At 40.9% G+C, this 21,000-nt stretch overlaps 1 protein-coding gene across 1 annotated transcript in view; it reads right to left on the bottom strand.

Annotated features, from left to right (window-relative positions):
- LOC142651748 (dynein axonemal heavy chain 5-like) overlaps positions 1 to 21,000 on the bottom strand; it is a 298,958-nt gene that overhangs the window by 229,472 nt on the left and 48,486 nt on the right. Inside the window, exons 21-23 of the mRNA XM_075826792.1 lie at positions 8,683 to 8,834; positions 5,380 to 5,587; positions 1,363 to 1,450 (exon numbers count right to left, since the gene is read on the bottom strand). Coding sequence (XP_075682907.1) covers positions 1,363 to 1,450; positions 5,380 to 5,587; positions 8,683 to 8,834 — 448 coding nt within the window. The remainder of the gene's footprint in view (positions 1 to 1,362; positions 1,451 to 5,379; positions 5,588 to 8,682; positions 8,835 to 21,000) is intronic.

Here is a 21,000-nt window from a genome sequence, read left to right on the forward strand (position 1 = left end):
CACAGCCCCCCTTGTAGATAGTGCCTCACAGTGCTCCTTTGTATAGTGCCACATAGCCCCCCCCCCCCTGTAGATAGTGCCACACAGCCCCCCTTGTAGATAGTGCCACATAGCCCTCCCTTGTGGATAGTGCCACAAAGTGCTCCCTTGTAGATAGTGCCACACAGCTCCCCTGTAGATCGTGCCGCACAGCCCTCCTCTAGCTAGTGCCACACAGCCCCCTTGTAGATAGTGCCACACTGCTGTCCCTTGTAGACAGTGCCACACAGCCTTCCCTTATAGATAGTGCCACACACCTCCCCCTTGTAGCTAGTGCCACACAGCCCCACAAACAAATTATTTTTTTTTTACTCACCTAGCCCCATTCCCACGACAAACAGATCTGCTCCAAGCCTCCTCAGCAGCCTACGAGACCCTTGCGTAAGCCGGCGTGTTCCAGTGAAATCATCGCGCCAGCATGCGCAGGGATCTGGTTCCAGCATTTTATAGGCTGAAGTGCTAACGTGGCCTGTAGTCTATGAATGGCAGAGCAGGGAGCGAACTCCCTGCTCCGTCATAGTATTCAATTGTATACTGCAATTGCCACTTTCCTCTCTATGCAAATTAATAAGAATAAAGGTGTCAATCAGCAACTGAACGGTGGAAGGAGGACTCAAGCTTGCAACGTAGACCGCATGCCACAAGTATAACTACTAATTGCTCAGAAACTATGGCACATTAACCAATAAGTTAAAGCACACTGAAATCAACATGTCTGTTACTTCTTTATGCTGCTCTCAGACAGGGCAGTATAAAAATGTGACAAATCCACTTTAAGAGGTTTGATACAACTTCCCAGCCATTCAAAAAGATTTCAGCTTATCGCATCCAATTTTTGGTACCATACAAATAACCACATACTGTAGGTGGCTATGTAAAAAAAAAAAACTAAAACTAAATATGGTAATTATGTTTATATCCGGTTTAAATCCTCATTTATGTTACAGGGGCTAACATTATGTAAATTTAGAGGTATTGTCTGACAAACAAGACACAGATTTTATAACTTACCCATCTTTTAAAGGAAGTTACTAACTAAGACTATAGAAGAATTAAAAATAACATAAGTATTTAGTTGGCACTTATGATATAGTAGAATACAACATGAGTCAATATGTCTTCTCATACATGTACATGTTACACATGTCTACAGTATGTTGGACATAAGAGAAGACTGAAACAGAAGGTAATTCTGCTCATGGGAGAATTTCGACGAAGATTAGAAGGAGATGATCATTTTATGACTAACTTATAAAACAGGAGTTACAGGACTTTTTAGAAAACAATTATCCTATGTGGTAAAAAAAAAATGAAATTCTTTACCTGTAGACTGTCCTTGTCTGATGGTTTCAATTTGCTTTTGAGGGCATCAATCATTTCATACAAGCACAGCTCCACTTGTTTGCTTTGCCTAGAAAATAAAAATAAGGAGATTTTTTTTAAGACCATGAAATCATGTTTTGAGTGCATCTTAGACTTAATGAGGTCTTTGTACTTCACAGATTTCATTTCTAGAAAACACTTCAAGGAATGCATTTGATTTTAGTTTAATACAATTTTAGTACATCTTTATTATGACCTTAGAGATCAACATAACTCATTTGCAGCAGAATAAATTGAAGACATAGAAGATATTATCAAAGGATAAATAGTTATAATAAAAGGAACAAAACTTATTTTGACAACACTGCTTCTTTATTTCAGCTCTGTCACACTTTGCCAGCAAATCATCTTATGTACACTACGGAAAATCCATTATTACTCAGCTCCCATTGAACGCAATAAAAAAAAATGTCTTTATTAAACTACCCCTAGAGTTAGAAATGTATCTATTAACTCTAAGGCCATGTTCACTTGGCACAGTTTTGGCATAGGCTAATACACTGCAGATTTTTAAGAAAATCTGCGGCAGATATCAGGACGGGCACTTGGATTTCTGCCACGTATTGGCTACCGGATGATCCATATGCAGATTAACCCCATGATAATTCATTAAAACGAATCCACTGATTTTAAGCGCCGAATCCACTGCAATAATAAACATGTTGTGGACTTGTAAAATCTGCAGCGCATATTGGGTATTCTTGTACAGTTTTGTCAATACCTTGACAATACACTGTTTGAGTCCATGGATGTATAATATGATACATTTGTTGCTCCTAGATACCACTACCACATTTTTATTATGTGTTGTTTTATATTGTATGTGATGGTCTATGTATGTTTTTAAATATTTTCCAAATAAAGATATTTTCTTGATATTGGTTAGTGCTTTACTTGTACTATGGTTATCTACATTTCTAGTATTGAAGTATAAGAATTGCTTTGCTTTTTTATGTGTTGCTAAAAATTTTTGGTGTGCTTGTCTTTTTTTTACTGGTTCGGTTGCTGGACTACATCGGATTCGAGGACTACTTCGATTACGGCCTTTTTATTTTCAATAAAATGGTTAACGAGAGTTGTCTGTAGGTTTTTTATTTCAATAAAATATTTTTTCTATGTCCTTTTTTTAAACTTTATTACTACTGCCTTAGTAATGGCCGCTGGCTGATTGACAACATCCATTACTTAGCCAGGGCTCAATGTTGGCCAGTGAAAAGGCTAACATTAACCCCCCATAATTACCCGGTACCCACCGCCACTAGGGGTACTGGGAAGAGCAGAGTACAATCCAGTACCCGACCATCTGTAGTGATGGACGGGCACTGGGGCGGCCGTAGGCTCGTATTATTAGGCTGGGAAAGCCCAAAAACAGTGTCCCTTCCCACCCTGGTAATGCTAGTCCCCCACATTTTTGATAACCAGCCAGATACAACATAGCAGCAGCAGGCTAGCATTACCAGAGTGAGAAGGACCACTATTTTTGGGTTTTCATAGCATAAAAATACCAGTCTGCGGCCTCCCCATGCATCACTACAGATGGTCGGGTACTGGATCGTACTCCGCTCTTTCTGGTACCACTGTTGGCGGTGGGTAGCGGGGTAATGATGGGGGGTTAGTCTTAGCCTCTGCACCGGCTAACATTAAGCCCGGCCTTAGTAATGGACGCTGTCAATCAGCCAGCGGCCACTACTAAGGCGGTAGTAATGAAGTTTAAAAAAAATGACAAAGACATAGAAGAAATATTTTATTGAAATAAAAAAAACACGCAACCCTCATTAACAATTTTATTATAAATAAAAAAGGCCGTCATCAAAGTAGTACTCAAATCCAAAGTAGTCCAACAACCGAACCTGTAAAAAAACACAGAAAAAAAACCATTTGTAGCATGTGGTAGGCTTAGATACAGGACCCATGTGTGATACTGTCTGTTAGACCATGTATCTAAGCCTACCACAAGGCAGGCTTAGATACAGGACCCCAGAAGACAGTAAACTTATACTGTATCATGTGTGATCCTGTCTGATGGGCCCTGTATCTAAGCCTACCACATGTTAGGCTTAGATACAGGGCCCCAGCAGACAGTAATCGTATATAGTATAAGATTACGGTCTGCTGGGCCCCTGTATGTAAGCCCACAATGTGGTAGGCTTAGATACAGGGCCCATCAGACAGTATCATACATGGTCATGTATCCAAGCCCACCATGTGTTAGGTTTAGATACAGAGTCCATGTGTGATACTGTTTGTTATACCCTGTATCTAAGCCTACAACAAGGCAGGCTTAGATACAGGATCCCAGCAGACAGTAATGTTACACTTACCCTCCTCTTCGGCTCCGGGTGCAGCAGACGTCCCGACACATCCATCATGACGTCATGCGCGGCGCACAGCGTCGTGACGCCATGACGCGAGAAGACGTCAGGACTTCCGCTGCACTCGGGAAGGAAGGTAAATATGGTGTTATTACTATAGTAACACGGGCCTGTGTATTTTATGACATAGGCCCCAGTTACTATAGTATATTTTTACAGACGCGGTGCGGGGGGCCGCGGTTAGGTCGCAATTGCAACCGCTGCCCGGTCGCAATTGCGACTGCTGCGACCCTTGTAGCAGCAGTGGCCCAGGGATCGGGGCAACAGGCCAAAGATCCAGGGCTTGGGTCCCGGAGGCCCAGTGCTAGCGACGCCCCTGCTTTATACAGATGTAGCAATCTTTAACTTGATTCTGATAACTTGCTGCAGTGTGATATCACACTACAAAAGCCATTGAAAAGTCATTGAAAAAGTCAAGTTAAGAGATCTAGCCATTGTTTATTTAATGCGCTAAAAGTCAAGGTAAAGACGGCTACATCTGTACTTCATTCAAATGCTCTAGAAAATATCTGTACAGAATAATTAACATGATGCAGATTTAAAATCTGCTGCATGTTCATTATTGCCACAGATTCCACGCTAACAAGCCACAGATTAACTCTATTATGTTACAATCTGGTTAACCCGCGTACGGATCCACTGGTTAATCCAAGCTGCCGAGTTATGCTGTGGATTTTCTGAAAAATCCATGCCAGATTTGCCTATGGCAAATCTATAATGTGTGAACACTTTTACAACACTGAACCACCACGAATGTACACATTAATGAACACAGAAGTTTGGACCTGAAAATAAAATAATGTTTATAGTTGGAGGTTCATTTTAAGAATTCTTATAGTACTGTATGTATTCCAAGATATAATGCATGGTTAATTGAAAATTATTCTAACAGCTAAGCAAGCCCCATATTCACATAATTCATTCTGCTTCAACAGTACCATCCAACTTGACAGATTTTCTGCTGCTCACAGCTACTTTGAGGACAGATCCAGATATCCAGATACTGTATCTTACGCTCATATTATGGAAAAAAAACTAAAATTGACATTACATGTACTGTATAGAAGCAGTATTTCGATGTGGTAACTGACTGTACTTATGACATGAAGTATATACTTGTGTCGTTGTGAGCCCATCGTGGAGCCCAGGAATACGGACAATTCTGATTACAACGGACATGTATATGCAGATACTAAATCATAGCGCTCCAGTCGAATACATTCAGACAATGAAAAGAAGTCGATGTTACCTGTTGTACGCACTGCTAGGCTGGATAGACAATTATAATGGGAGAACAACGTTCATGCCGATGACTGATCCCCTGAGTATCAATATTGTCAAAAGGCAGAACTTGATGTAAATCATAGTAAAACAAAGGGAACCAACCTGAATTTTCATCTTGTTAACAAGAGGCAAGTGTCTTTACGATAATGTTTTCATATTATACACCAATGAACAAATTTCTAATCTCGAACGCATCTTCACCAAGGATGCCCTCTGCCTACACCAGTTATATTATCTGCCTTTTATATTGCCCCCTTCTCAGTGTTCAGAGCCCCTTATTAGAAACTGAAAGAAAACCTACATGGACAAAGTCTCGGCAGCTGCCGCAATGACCTTCTCTGTTCTTTCCAAGAAAACTGGAACGGTGATGGCATCATCTTCGGGTAAATCCACCAGTAGCGTTTCAGAAATGTCTAGAAGTAACTTCTCAATTCGGCACTCCAGGATGTCAGATGCTTCCTTACAAATCTGTTCCACCTCTCTTAGGGAGATGTAGACATTGGAAATATCTGCAATGATGAGGGGGCATATTAATGAAATTTGGTACAATTATAAATTATTAAAACACAAATTTTAGCTCAGAGCAACAAGAGCCCTAGTGCAAAATCTATAACAGAGCTCCCCACCTACCATTTGCCATTTCTATTACAAAAGGTCTTCTTATGTAGCAGTGGGACCTTTGGACCCTCTTAGACACCACGTCCTGGGTGCAACTGCTACCTTTGCATCCTGTATAGCTATGCCCCTTAACTATCATGTTTTATTAATAGTACTAATCTACTCCCACAAAAGTTATACCCCTAAAAATGACTAAACTTTTTTCCTTGTTTGTTCATATTTCCAACAATAATTTTTTGTCTATTGCATTTGGTACACATATGAAAATTCATAAAAAGCTTTAAAGTCTGATCTATGAAAGGAGGTTTTAACACTTATAAATGTTTTAGAGTTAGAAACATCAGCTATCTGTTTCTTACTTTCTTATTGCCAGATGCTTGATTTGAGAGACACAGGAATAGTTTAGCGGCAGACTCAAGATCAAACAGCTGCTTTTGTATTAACAGCAGCACAGAGTTCAAGGACCGCAATCCTGAGAGGCATTGTAAATTAAGAGGGAACAGCGGAGTGAATAGGATTGAGTCAATGCAGAGAATACTCCTGGATTATAACAAAACCTCTACGTGAATATAAAAAGTAAAACATCTCTAACCCTCCGCTTCAAGAATCACAACTATAATAGAAGCAGAAAAAGGATTCACACTATAACAATTGCTGTTCATGTACTAAATGGACACCCAGAAATACAATCCAATGAAAACACGTTAAAACCCACCAGCATGTCTGGTTCTAGCTTTCTATTTTCAATCACTTTTCAAATTGACTTTTATAATATGTTTTTTTTACTTTGACAATACTGTATACATAGAAGCTGTATCATTCTGAACTGCTGAGAGCGGGTCCTGCATTTTTCTGGCACACAGGATCCACCTAATTTCGATCACATCTAGGTTGATCAACTTAGATGTGATCGATATTAGGTGGATTCTGTGTCGGAGGGACATAGGCCACTCACTCAGCCGAGTCATCAGTTCGGCAGAACTGACGGAATCAGCTTAGAACGATACAGTTTCTATGTATACAGAATACATAGAACCTGCCTCGTAAAAAGTAAAACAAAAATGTAATAAAAATCAATTAGAAAAGTGATTAAAAACACACAAAAACATTAGTATAAAAAAGAAATCCCTTTAAAAGTGTACATAGCCTGTAAAGGATCTGCCAGGCACAGCTTCGGGGTTAACTCCCATAGGTAATCAGTCGGCACCTGAGTCTATGTCTCTGAGACTGACTCCAGCTTCCACCACTCAGGCTGGCAGGCTTAGGAGTGGGAGAGCCTATCGCAGCCTGGCCAGACTCAGCTAGCTCCCGCCCTCGGTCTATTTATACCTGCCTTTCCTGTTCCTCCTTTGCTTGTGATTCTTCTCGTGTGGTTTCCTGGCCTTGCTACAGCTTCTGACTATTTGATCCTGCTCCATACTGACCCTGGCTTACTGACTATTCTCCTGCTCTGCGTTTGGTACCTCTCCTGCAATATTTTGAATAGCCGGTATCACTTAGTTTCTTAGCAAATTGCAGTAACTTTGTGCATTTATGTTCCCTTCAATGAAAAACGGTCCTACAATATGATTGAGCAATATTCCGGCCCAAACGCTAACCTTCTGAGGATACTGGGTATGACTATCTCTCATCCAATGTGGATTTTCATCTGCCCAATACCTCATGATCTGTCGATTTACAGAACCGTTTAGTTCAAACGTAGCTTCATCCGAAAAATAGGTCCAGTTGAAAATCTGATGATTATCATCAAACCGTGTCATCATTGTATCGCAAAATTCCACTCTTCTGTCATAGTCATCTTCGGATAGCTCCTGAACTAGACGTATTTTATAAGGATGATAATGATGCCTCTTCGACGGACTGATGTGGCGCTGATATCATTTTGTTGTGCTCCACTTGAGACAGATGTATGAGGATTATCATGTACAGTGGGCAGAACATCTAAAGCTTTTTCATCATTACTAGCATGTTTGGGTCTTCCGGATCTTGGTGCATCTTTAATTGAACCGGTTATTTCGAAACGATGAACAGTTCTTTTAACAGTTGACAATGAAATTGGATCACGGATAGGATAAGTGGCATTGAACAAAGCCGCTACTTCTCGATAGGATCTTATTTTTTCTTCACCATACCCCCTCATCATCAATAAAGTGATCCTTTCCGTTTCAGTCAAATGCATTTTGTGATATGACAATAGAAGTGTACAAAAATGAAAATTACTCTCCGAATTAGCGCTCTCTGAAATTCACAAGCTACTACCGAAATGTGTATACATGAAATCATGTTACAATCATAGACAAGATCCATTTTGTATCGTCGAGGCCGATTGTAATAATACGTAATTTAAAGCCACCTTAATGTGACATTCCCAAGCACACACACGCACACGCGCCCACACACATTTAGGATTTTACCCGCGCAGTACATTTTGGGTAATGCTAACACCGGCGGTAGCGTAGAGAGGGTTTGGAGTCATTAAATACCGGGGGGATGACTAACCCCCGGGGTCCTTATTTCGGGCTGTGTACACACACGCATGCGCGCGCACACACACACACAAAATTGAGAGGCAAGGGGACTCACATTAATCTTGCACACTGATGAGATGTAAATATGACCATGCGACCTCCGCGCGGTACATTTTGGGGGTGGGTTTTTTGGCATTAACTCGTAGATTTTATGACCCCATTAAATCCCACAAATTTCAACCCTCTACCTCGAGCCGTTCAAAGGTTATGAGGGTGTTCTGGAACTTTTGGTGGGCACTGTATATATATATATATATATATATATATATATATATATGTGCTTGTCATCTAAACAGGAGCCTTTATGTATGTACAGTATATATGTTCCAATATGGGCATGTCCATATATGTGGTAATTTTTGGTTTGTGGAGGGCAGCGATAGAGAGTCCCACACAGGGCGCCATCCAACCTAATGCCAGCCCTGTATACGATATATAGGCAATTAATGTGTACTTACATTTGTCAATATTCAGGGAGGTCCAAGAAAGCTGGGTAAGGCCCGGTGATAGGACCTCTTCAATCTGGCTGATAAAAGGTGACATAAGTGGTCGGAGCAGAGCTGGAATTCTGTTAGTAAATGACTGATAGTCCATCAGCATATCTTGGAGTCTGAAAAAAAATAAAATATGTTTTTTTCTGACAGATTTTCAATTCACTTCTACCCTGTCTATATTGGCATGCTTCTTAGAGGGGACTATTTTTCACTGCTACTTGGAATGGTCATCTCAAAGAAGTTCTACATTTATTTATTTTGTTTCTTTCAAATGCCTGCTGTTTTCTTTGTTGCCTCAGCAGACACCTTAGCAAAAATGGGACAGTTGTGATGTATGGTGTAACTACAATCTCTGCTGCGATAGTGCATTGCTTTGGGGTAGAAGATATCTAGCAGATTTCCAAATTTAGATTCAGATATTGGAGAAAACAACAGTAAAACATAAATAGAGGAAGTATTTACAAAGCTACCTAACATTTTATGTTGATTTCTGATTAAACTGGCGTTTTCGATTAATGCTTTGAACATTTGCCCCTGAAAAATTATGATTTCTTAAAAGAATTGGCACAGAAATGTTGATTTCCATGATTCAATTAATTAAAAATCCCTTTGGTATTATAAAGTGCATATTCTTTAAATACAATGAAATCCTATGTAAGACTGAACAATAATTATTATGGGGAATGAGGAACATTGTTATTCCCTATGATAGTAATGAGCATGGTAGGTGTAAATACCCTAGCTCAGATTGTCTCTGGAAATTATTGTAAAATGTTGGCAAATATGGATAATGACCCCAATGACCTAAATCTAGTACACAGATAATGATTGCTTCTTACCCTTGGATAGTTGAATCTTTATTAAATTGTTTGGTTCTGTGTGTGACTTACAAAGACAACAATAATTCCATTCTATTCCATTATTATTTGAAATATCTAAAATTTATTGAAATAATAAAGTTTTGGAAAAATGTTAATTTTTTTATATGCGTCACCCAGAATGCTTTGAGAGTCAATTTGAGTACATCTGACATAAAATAAAGTCCTTTAATAAATTATTGACATTTAATTTCACAAATTTTGCAATGATTCTGAACCTTTATACCTCTGTCAACAAAACAGTGGAGTCATAGATGCAGACAGACGCTGCATTTCATATACATATACTGTCTCATTAACAAGCCAAAAAGCCTAACGCTCTTCAAAACTTTACAAGGTTTTTTTCCTTTTAGGGCAAAGCCCCACGTGGCGGAATTGCTCTTGAATTCCGCTGCGGACACTCCGCAGCGTTAATCCACAGCGGACCCGTTTCTCCATTGCCTCCCACTTCTTTTTAGTAGGCTTTGTTTAGACGAGGCTGAAAATTACGCTGCGGAGCATAGGCTGCGGTGCGGAATTTGGTGTCCGCAGCATACAATGGATGTTGCGGACCAGTGGCGGACTGGTTGCAGACTCATTGCGGAAGTTCTCCATTGAGTTCAATGGAGATTCTAAATTCCGCAATGAAGTCTGCAGATGTCATGCACATGTTATGTGTGCTGCGGATGCGTATTGCTTTTTTAACATGACATTTCTTCATTCTGGCTGGACCTATGTATTTCTAGGTCTACAGCCAGACTGAGGAAGTCAATGGGGCTCCCGTAATTACGGGTGACTACGTGTGTGCACCCATAATTACGGGTGACTACGTGTGTGCACCCATAATTACGGGAGCGTTGCTAGGCGACGTCAGTTAATAGTCACTGTCCAGGGTGCTGAAAGAGTTAATCGATTGGCAGTAACTGTTTTAGCACCCTGGACAGTGACTACCGATCACAATATACAGCAACCTGTAAAAAAATAGAAGTTCATACTTACCGAGAACTCCCTGCTTCTTTCTCCAGTCCGGCTTCCCAGGATGACGTTTCAGTCTAAGTGACGGCTGCAGCCAATCACAGGCTGCAGCGGTCACATGGACTGCCGCGTCATCCAGGGAGGTCGGGCTGGATGCCGAAAGAGGGACGCGTCACCAAGGCAACGGCCGGTAAGTAGGAAATTCTTTTACTTTCACTAGGGAAAGTGCTGTCCCTTCTCTCTATCCTGCACTGATAGAGAGAAGGGAAGTACTTTCACCGCAATACGCAGCAGCTAGTCCGCATCAATTTACTGCACATTTTGGGCAGATCGGCTTTGATGCGGACAGTTGTGGAGGAAAACCGCCACGCGGGGGCATGCCCTTACTCTTGTTGTACTTGGCTTCAGTTCCATCAATATGACTTTTGTGCTATTAGTTCTTGGTCAACCAAATAAAGTTTCAAAATAGTTTGCTATTCTGGTTACTTGTATATTCAATTATTACATATTTACAGTTTCAGTTTTTTTTGTTAGGCTACATTCGCATGAGCGTTTTTAACGCGTGTGAATCTGGAAAGTGTGTGTTGCGTTATGCATCAGTGTGCTTTGCGAGTGGCATGGGTTTTTCACGCACTCGCAAAGCACATCTTTTTTTTTTCAATGGAATTGATGCGCAAATCACGCACTGCACACGGATGTGCATCCATGTGCTGTGAATGATTTTCACGCACTCATTGACCAATATAGGATATGCAGTGAGTTTCACGCAACGGACACACGCTGCATGAAAACTCCTGGATGTGTGAATGGCCCCATTAAAAATAAATTGGTCAGTGTGCTGTGTGTGATTTTCATGCACAGCACACGGATGAGTTTTACGCTCGTCTGAATGAGCCCTTACACATCGAGTACACAGGACTTTGCCAAGATGTACATAAAAGTACTAAAATGAGCAAACTTGCCTAATCAATGCCCTCATAACAAGACACCGATAAACGTGACAGCACTGAAACTCCTATATCAAAGCAGATTACATGCTTAAGTGAGGAAGGGGTATAGCAAATTCAAATATTAATTTTCTTAAAACTCAAATTGCAATTTAAGACTATAATATACGGTCATAGTGCCAAGAAGTGCCCAAACAGCACCCACATACTGCTTACAGTTCACAGATAATAGAGTGCCCTAATTGCATCTACCAGTAAAACTTTTAATGTGTTCCTAAGTCTATAAGGTCCTCCTAGCTGTCACGAGTGGATACGAAGAACTGGGTGGAATGGGGACGAGTCCTTGGTTGTGTAAGACTATGATATAGACCAAAAACAGAAGAAATGATCCAGCGCTGACACACATTTCTTTGCCATGATTAAGAGCACAGTACATGCTCGAAACGCGTAGGCCAGGGCAAACCGCCTACTACTAACACACATCTTGGGACTGCGTCTCCTTTCGATTTTAATCTCAACACCCCAATAAAAGTGGGAATACTTCTTCCTTTTTAACCAAAGCACGACTCAGCGCTGCATCATTTCTTCTGTTTTTGCTATTGTGTACCGCCAGCCGTAGCGGGGATCCGAGCGGAGAGTCCGGAGACGCATCAGACTTGTGAGCTGGAGGTTTCCTCCCTCCATACTGTTTTTATGATATAGACCACTTATTACAGCCACGATATTACAATGTGGTATCTGTACTTTTAAATTGGACAGGACAAAGAGCAACTACAATACTATACTGTTTGGTTCCATGTGTGACTTACTAAAACAACTAGAATTCCTTTATACTCTTGTTAACTTTAGAATACACCCACACACACACATTTTATATATATATATATATATATATATATATATATATATATATATATATATATATATATATACACACACACACACACACACACACACATGTTCTTCGCATACAGCTTTGTGGAATTTGCAGTAAAGCACAGTAGAAAAAACTAGGTTAGTTTTATCCAACATCCTCAAAAACACTGACCTGAATTTTAGATACAATCAGCGTCAACAGATTCCTGTGCTGACTGCCCTAAGCTCAGCTAAGAATGTGGGTACTACTTAAAGACCCAGCTAGAACTCGCAGATCATCCTGCTCATTCTCCTAACAAGAGTTTCCAAAGTTACAATTGGATGTGACAGATTCACAGACAATGCTGCACGCCTGGCACTGTCAAATGCCAAAGAAGCAGAGATATCCAGATGAGATGGCCGTGTGCTCAGCCCCAGTGGAGGGCACAGACGACGAGAGAGAGCTGTTCAGCCCAGTGACCTAGAATTAATGACAACACTTAAAGAGGTTGTTTTTCATTATTATTAGCAAACCCGGTAAGTACAGGTCAGAGTTTCCACTGAAAATCTGAAGCTTCCTTATCCTTGGTTGCTCATGTCAACAGTAATCTACTTCAACTGGTGTCTGGAGCATCACTGAAACCAGAAGACATTTTTGAAGCTTGACAAGACTTATATTTATACTTTCTAATAACTATAAGAGGCCATTCATCCCTTACAGTGAATAAAAATGGTGAGAACATACATTAATAAAAAAAAAATTGTCCTCAGATTATATACATGACACAAATGAACTATGCAAAAAAGTATTAAATGTCAGGCCACATATACAATACATGTTGTGCTGGTCAACGAATGATGCAGTCTTCTTTATCTAACCAGTCAGCACTCACATCTTAAAGCGTACCTAACTTTTCGGGTGACTTTTCCGAAATAAGCTGTCATGTGTGTGTACATGAGAAATAACACTATTTCTGGCCATTTTATGACGTGTATATGACATTATTTAGCAGTTTTCCCCTGTGCAGGTTGTTTCTCTAATTTTCCGCTTTCTCAAAACTATTTGATAACGCCCAACGCGTATCATGCCATCTATACACTGCACACAGAGAAGACGAGAATCCTGCTCTCATTTCTTTATCATACTATAAGAAGAAAAGTATTGGGACACACTGCTTAATCATTGCAATAAGGGGTTTCATTCACTCACATTGCCACACATGTATAAAATGCAGCACCTAGCTATGCAGTCTGACTTTACAAACATTTGTGGAAAAATGGATCGTTATACAGAGCTCACTGAATTCGAGCCTGGTACTGTAATACCACCATTGTAACAAGTCACCTGATTACATTTCTCTCCTCCTAGATATTCCACGATCAATTGTGAGTGGTATTGTTGTAAAGTGGAAGGGTTTAGGAACCACAGCAACTTTGCCACAATGTGGCAGACCACGTAAACTTACAGAACAGGGTCTCCGAGTGCTGAGGCACCTAGTGCATATAAGTCGTCAACGCTCTGCTAACTCAATAACTGGGTTAAAACCTCCTCTGGCATTAACATCTGCACAAAAACTGTGCCACGGAGCTTCATGGCATATGTTTCCATGGCCAAGCAGCTGTATGCAATCCTTACATCACTAAGCAAAATGCCAAGCGTCGGATGGAGTGGTGTAAAGTACGCCGCCACTGGACTCTGGACCAGTGGATACGTGTTCTGTGGAGTGATGAATCACCCTTCTTTATCTGACAGTCTGATGGACAAGACTGCGTTCAGTGAATTCCAACAGAATGTTACCTGTCTGACTGCATTGTGCAAAACTGTAATGTTTGGTGGAGGAGGGATATTGCTACGGGGTTGGCTTTCAGGGGTTGACCTAGGCCCCTTGGTTCCAGTGAAGGGAAATCTTTATGCTTCAGTGTACCAAGATATTTTGGTACAATTGTAGCTTCTAACTTTGTAAGACAAGTTTGGAGAAGACCTTTTTCTGTTCCAGCATCACTGTGCCCCAGTGCACAAAGCAAGGTCCATAAAGGCATAGTTGGGTGAGTTTGGAGTAGAAGAACTTGACTAGCCCGCATAGAGCCCTGACCACAACCCCATTGACTTCACAAATGCTCTTTTGGACAAATGGGGAAAAATTCCCACAGACACTCAAAAATCTTGTAAAAGCCTTCCCAGAAGAGTAGAAGCAGTTTTAGCTGCAAAAGTGGGACAAACGACATATTAATGCCTATGTATTTAGAATGGGATGTCATAAAAGCTCCTGTAGGCAGTGGCGTAACTATCGCCGTAGCAGCCATAGCAGCTGCTACGGGGCCCGCGGCATGCCCTGTGGCGCTGCCAGCAGCAGCTGTGGCTGCTACAGCAGTAGCGACATCACATTCAATAGTATTTGCGTCCTTAGGAAAAAAATGGTCAAAAAGTCGCATCTACTCCAAGATGGTACCAATAAAAACTAAAAGTTGTCCCGCAATAAAAAAAAAAAGCCCACATACAGCTGTATCAGTGGGAAAAAAAATAAAGTTATGGCTCTTGAAATATGGAGACACAAAAAAGAATCATTTAGAAAAAAAAGTGTTTTTACTATGTTAAAGTGGTAAAAACTATATAAGTTTGGTACCGTTGCAATCATAACAACCCACTGAATAACGTTATTGTGTTATTTATACCACACGGTAAACGGTGTAAATTTAGGACGCAAAAAAGTGTGGCGAAATTGCTGTTTTTTTTCTATCCCCCAAAACAAGTTAATAAAAGTTCAACAATAAATGTCTCCTAAGTCTCTGTCTCCAGTATGGGATCCAGTATTGTAGAATGTAGTGTGATCCTACAGTGCTGACTCCTGTAATCTGTCTCCTACTGCAGAGTTATAAGCAGCTGGCAGCACGGGCACCTTTCAATATAACTGGACGTGCACTTTAACAGATTGCTTGTACTTATAGGAATCTTTCCCTTTCATAACAGAAGCACAATAAGCAATCCATATCTCCCATTGTTATAAAACCAAGAAAAAGCAGAGAAGAGAGATGTACCCAAACCATGCCCTGCCCAGCTCATATTCCGACCTTTCCTTGGTACAAACCCTTTTTCTTTTTTATTGGTTCGGAGTAAAAAAAAAATTATCTATTTCTCGAACACTATTACAAAATCATAAAAATACATTGTAAAATACAGTGAAGGAAATAAGTATTTGATCCCTTGCTGATTTTGTAAGTTTGCCCACTGTCAAAGTCATGAACAGTCTAGAATTTTTAGGCTAGGTTAATTTTACCAGTGAGAGTTAGATTATATTAAAAAAAAAAAAAAAATCACATTGTCAAAATTATAGATATTTATTTCCATTGTGCGCAGAGAAATAAGTATTTGATCCCCTACCAACCATTTAGAGTTCAGCCTCCTCCAGACCAGTTACACGCTCCAAATCAACTTGGTGCCTGCATTAAAGACAGCTGTCTTAAATGGTCACCTGTATAAAAGACTCCTGTCCACAGACTCAATTAATCAGTCTGACTCTAACCTCTACAACATGGGCAAGACCAAAGAGCTTTCTAAGGATGTCAGGGACAAGATCATAGACCTGCACAAGGCTGGAATGGGCTACAAAACCATAAGTAAGACGCTGGGTGAGAAGGAGACAACTGTTGGTGCAATAGTAAGAAAATGGAAGACATACAAAATGACTGTCAATCGACATCGATCTGGGGCTCTATGCAAAATCTTACCTCGTGGGGTATCCTTGATCCTGAGGAAGGTGAGAGCTCAGCCGAAAACTACACGGGGGAACATGTTAATGTTCTCAAGGGAGCTGGGACCACAGTCACCAAGAAAACCATTGGTAACACATTACGCCGTAATGGATTAAAATACTGCAGTGCCCGCAAGGTCCCCCTGCTCAACAAGGCACATGTACAGGCCCGTCTGAAGTTTGCAAATGAACATCTGGATGATTCTGAGAGTGATTGGGAGAAGGTGCTGTGGTCAGATGAGACTAAAATTGAGCTCTTTGGCATTAACTCAACTCGCCGTGTTTGGAGGAAGAGACATGCTGCCTATGACCCAAAGAACACCGTCCCCACTGTCAAGCATGGAGGTGGAAACATTATGTTTTGGGTGTGTTTCTCTGCTAAGGGCACAGGACTACTTCACCGCATCAATGGGAGAATGGATGGAGCCATGTACCGTCAAATCCTGAGTCACAACCTCCTTCCCTCCACCAGGACATCAAAAATAGCATGTGGCTGGGTCTTCCAGCACGACAATGACCCAAAACATACAGCCAAGGCAACAAAGGAGTGGCTCAAAAAGAAGCACATTAAGGTCATGGAGTGGCCTAGCCAGTCTCCAGAGCTTAATCCCATCGAAAACTTATGGAGGGAGCTGAAGATCCGAGTTGCCAAGCGACAGCCTCGAAATCTTAATGATTTCCAGATGATCTGCAAAGAGGAGTGGGCCAAAATTCCATCTAACATGTGTGCAAACCTCATCATAAACTACAAAAAACGTCTGACTGCTGTGCTTGCCAACAAGGGTTTTGCCACCAAGTATTAAGTCTTGTTTGCCAAAGGGATCAAATACTTATTTCTCTGTGCACAATGCAAATAAATCTATATAATTTTGAATATGTGATTTTCTGTTTTTTTTTTTATATAATCTATCTCTCACTGGTAAAATTAACCTTGCCTAAAAATTCTGGACTGTTCATGTCTTTGACAGTGGGCAAACTTACAAAATCAGCAAGGGATCAAATACTTATTTCCTTCACTGTAAATACATTGAAAGATAAGAAAATAGACATGTAGGGTGAGGGATATAAATGAATTTGAAAAAACAAAGACAATACATATTCTATCAGAGAGGAGACAAATGTTTTTCCAGTGCATGATGCAGGCTTCCAACCAAGAGGAAACATAGTATATTCTTTAAATATTTAATGAAGCCCCAAGGATAAAAGAAATGTTAGTATTTTGTAGCTCTCCTGCTTGACAGTTATAGTTGCAGTTTGAGATACTACTGTTGTGTTAAAACACAAGCACCGATATGAGCACCTGAAGGATAATGCTTCCTTCTGCTTAAGAGCAATGAATGACTTAATCTTAAATCTTCTTTCACAATGTTTTGCTAAAATAAAGAAAAAAAACAAGCATAGGGATATAATAGAGAGAAGGTGATATCCAAATATATGGCTTTGCATGTTATGGTTGGTGAATTGCTACTATTTCAAGATCAATATCAACTTTTATGCAATTGAATGGATTACACCAGGACTTTTCTGATAGGGGGCAATAGACTCAAAGTAGATCCAAAGTCACAAACACCTGAAAGAACGAGATGCTCAGTATTCTTATTATGTGCAAAGAATATTGTGCCTCCTCGAGGAGTTACTATTATGTTGATTGGTTAGATAAATTGTCTAGTGACCACCGTTCCCTCCATGTCAGTCCTCCAGGCACAATGAGGAAAAGCGAGTCAATTCGATTACCCTGCTAAACAATACCATAGATCTCAACTTCAGGTATGACTGGGATGAAAATAAAAAGAAATAGCTTTACTGGAATCACATCTAATTTTTTACGTTTTAAATAAAGATAGACTTTAAAGGGGTATTCCCATCTCAGACATTAATGGGATAGGATATGCCATAACTGTCTGAAAGATGCGGGCCCCAGCTCTGAGAGTTACGGAAACAGCATATAACAGCAAGCTCAGCTGTTTCTGGAACCCTGACCACGTCTGCATTGATTCCCTGCCTGGAATCAGCTGCCATCTCCTTAGGGGAGGATGGGATTGAGGGATAGGTCCTATGAATGTGCTATAAAAGTCTGAGTTGGGAATGCCTCTTTAAAGGTTATGTACACCTATGAAAACTATATATTTTTTTTAAATAAAAAATGTGTATCAGTGTGATTGGTGCAACTTTGTAATTATATTTTATTAAAAATTATTTTTACTTTTTCAGATACAGGTGCTTTTGTATCCTGTATACAGAGCAGCTGTATCTAGCGCTGAAACCTGTACCTGTCAGGTCCGTGGGACTGATGTGTTCAGTGTCAGCGTGTCAGACGCAGGATCCACATGTTATCGATCACATCTAAGTTCTGAACTTAGATGTGTTCGATAACAGCTCGATACTGGGTGTCAGAGACACTGAACCCGTCAGTCCCGCTGACCTGACGGATTCAGGTCCCAGCGCTAGATACTAAAAATTGTTTTCAAAGGTGTACATAGCCTTTAAAGACTGTTTTCCTACCAGAAGTGATGGCATATCGCTAGGAAATGCCATCACTTTTTAAACAGTGAAATCCATCTGCTGGAAGCCCCACAAATCTTTAGAATGAAGTAGCAGCAGTGCTAGTTAAGCTCTGTGGCTCCTTCACAGTTTTTGCCTATTATCATTACTCCCATCCAGTCACATTGCAGGGAAATGCAATACAGGCCCCATTCATATTCCAGAGATTGGACCACATACATATCTTGAAGTGATAACATATTCTAGCAATATGCCATTACTTCTTAAAATAGGAATACCCATTTAAGAAATTGACATAAATACTATTTTATAACCAGTCTATAAGGGGATTGGTTTTGTCCTAATGTTTAGCCTGTGCCTTGTGCTCATCATAGTTTGTTACGTACTAGAGTAGTTTCCTTCTAATTCTTTCAATGTGTTCTCTTCATGTCATCTAATATTACGGAATATACACAGTTCAGTCACATTATTATGACCACCTCCTACTTTCGACGTCGTCAATGCGCAGCCCATGAAGAAAGTCATGTGTCATGGGCTGGCCTGGTGGATATCTAAGGTGTGCGATAGGCTGTCTGAGCACGTCACTCGTTGCCTTGGGTAAAAGGGGATGATTATTGGCTTTGGGGCCAAGGGTGGCAGTATTTCTCAAACAGCGCAGTTTGTGAACTGTTCACGTGCTGCTGTGGTGAAAGTGTACCAGTAGTGGACAAATAGCACCATTGGGATTAACCGATGTGGAAACTGCGGAGCACCACGTGCCAATGATGTGAGAGGTGACCTTCGGCTACCAAGGTGCGCGAGGGCCAAACGACATGCTACGGTAATGCAGCTCACCATGAAAATCAACCAGGGGGCTACCAGACGTGTGTCTAAAACAACAGTTCAGCAAACTCTACTGCGTATGGGACTCTGAAGCAGACGGATGGTCACTGCTCCTATACTAACAAAGGTGCATTGGAAAAAAAAAGGCTTCAATTTGCACGGCAGTATTGGAATTGGACCACCGAAGATTGGCAAAGGGTTGCCTTCTCTGATGAGTCACGTTTTCTGCTTCATCTAACAGATGGATGTTGATGTGTCAGGCGAGAAACATCAGAGAACAAACACCCTGCAACCATTGCTGGAAAAACACAACCTGGTGGCGGCAGCACTATGGTCTAGGGAATTTTTCATGGCATTCTCTAGGCCCACTCATCCATGTGGAAGGCACTCTGAACCGATATGGGTATGAATCCATTGTTGAAGATCACGTCCACCAATACATGCCATTTGTCTTCCCTGGGGACATGTCACACTGCTAGAAATGTCCAACAGTGGTTGGAAGAGCACGAACAAGACTTCCAAGTACTATTCTGGCCCCCTAATTTGGCAGACTTGAACCCAATTGACCATCTGTGGGACCACCCCGATCATCTTGTTTGCTCTATGGATTCTCTCCCACGCACCCTTAAGCAAATGTGGGATGCACTGCAGTCAGCATAGCTCCAGATACCTGAAACAACCTACCAGCACCTTATTGAGTCAGCTGTCTAGCTGCTGTCCATGCTGCACATGACGGTTACTCTGGATATTAGCTGGTGGTCATAATTTGACCCGACTAAGTATTACCATCTGTACTTTATTGCCCCACAGCAAAGTTTCTGAGCTGGCTCTATAGGAGCTGGGTCTTCAGGACAAAAAGGTCTTAAATTCTTCCCTAAGCAAGCTCAACATTACATATCTCATGAAAAAATAAAGCTGTTTTACACATGCCGACAATTATTTTGACAATGTTTTTACTATGAAGAGAAATGTAAAGGTGGGACAAACACAAAACCTATAAATATTCATGAAAAATCCTGTTACAATTTAATTACATTCATTCAGTAAATTTCTTCTTCAGTAGAAATGTCTATTCTCAACCACTTAGTAGTCACAGACTGTCAACTTCGGGTTTTTGCTAACAACCACATTTCTATCTTTGCTCTGTTTACTTTTGATGCTGCAGCAATAACTTGGGCACGGTGCAGAATATCTGGGCCGTGCACATGGCCGCGTCCATTATTTGCTATGAGCCTGGACCGCAGAACACGGCCGTAATAAGACATGCCTGTTCTTTCTGCGGTCTGGGCTCCTGGGCCATGCACGGACTGTGGAAACCACGGTTGTGTGCATGGCCCCGTAGGAATGAATGGAGCCGCAATTCTCCCGGGGAATTTCGGGGGAATTACGGCCACAAAAGCACGTTCGTGTGCATGGGGCCTAAGTCTACGGCACTACGGCACAATTGCCAGATTTTCATCATCATTTTAGGTTTAAATGGTCTCTGGAGGTGAACATGTTAATGTATTAGTTACTCCATTATCTTACATTTAACTAGTAGAATCAAAGCTAGATGAGAGATTCCCAATGCCTGAG

Source organism: Rhinoderma darwinii, chromosome 5, assembly GCF_050947455.1.
Source record: "Rhinoderma darwinii isolate aRhiDar2 chromosome 5, aRhiDar2.hap1, whole genome shotgun sequence".
NCBI classification, from domain to species: Eukaryota; Metazoa; Chordata; class Amphibia; order Anura; family Rhinodermatidae; genus Rhinoderma; species Rhinoderma darwinii.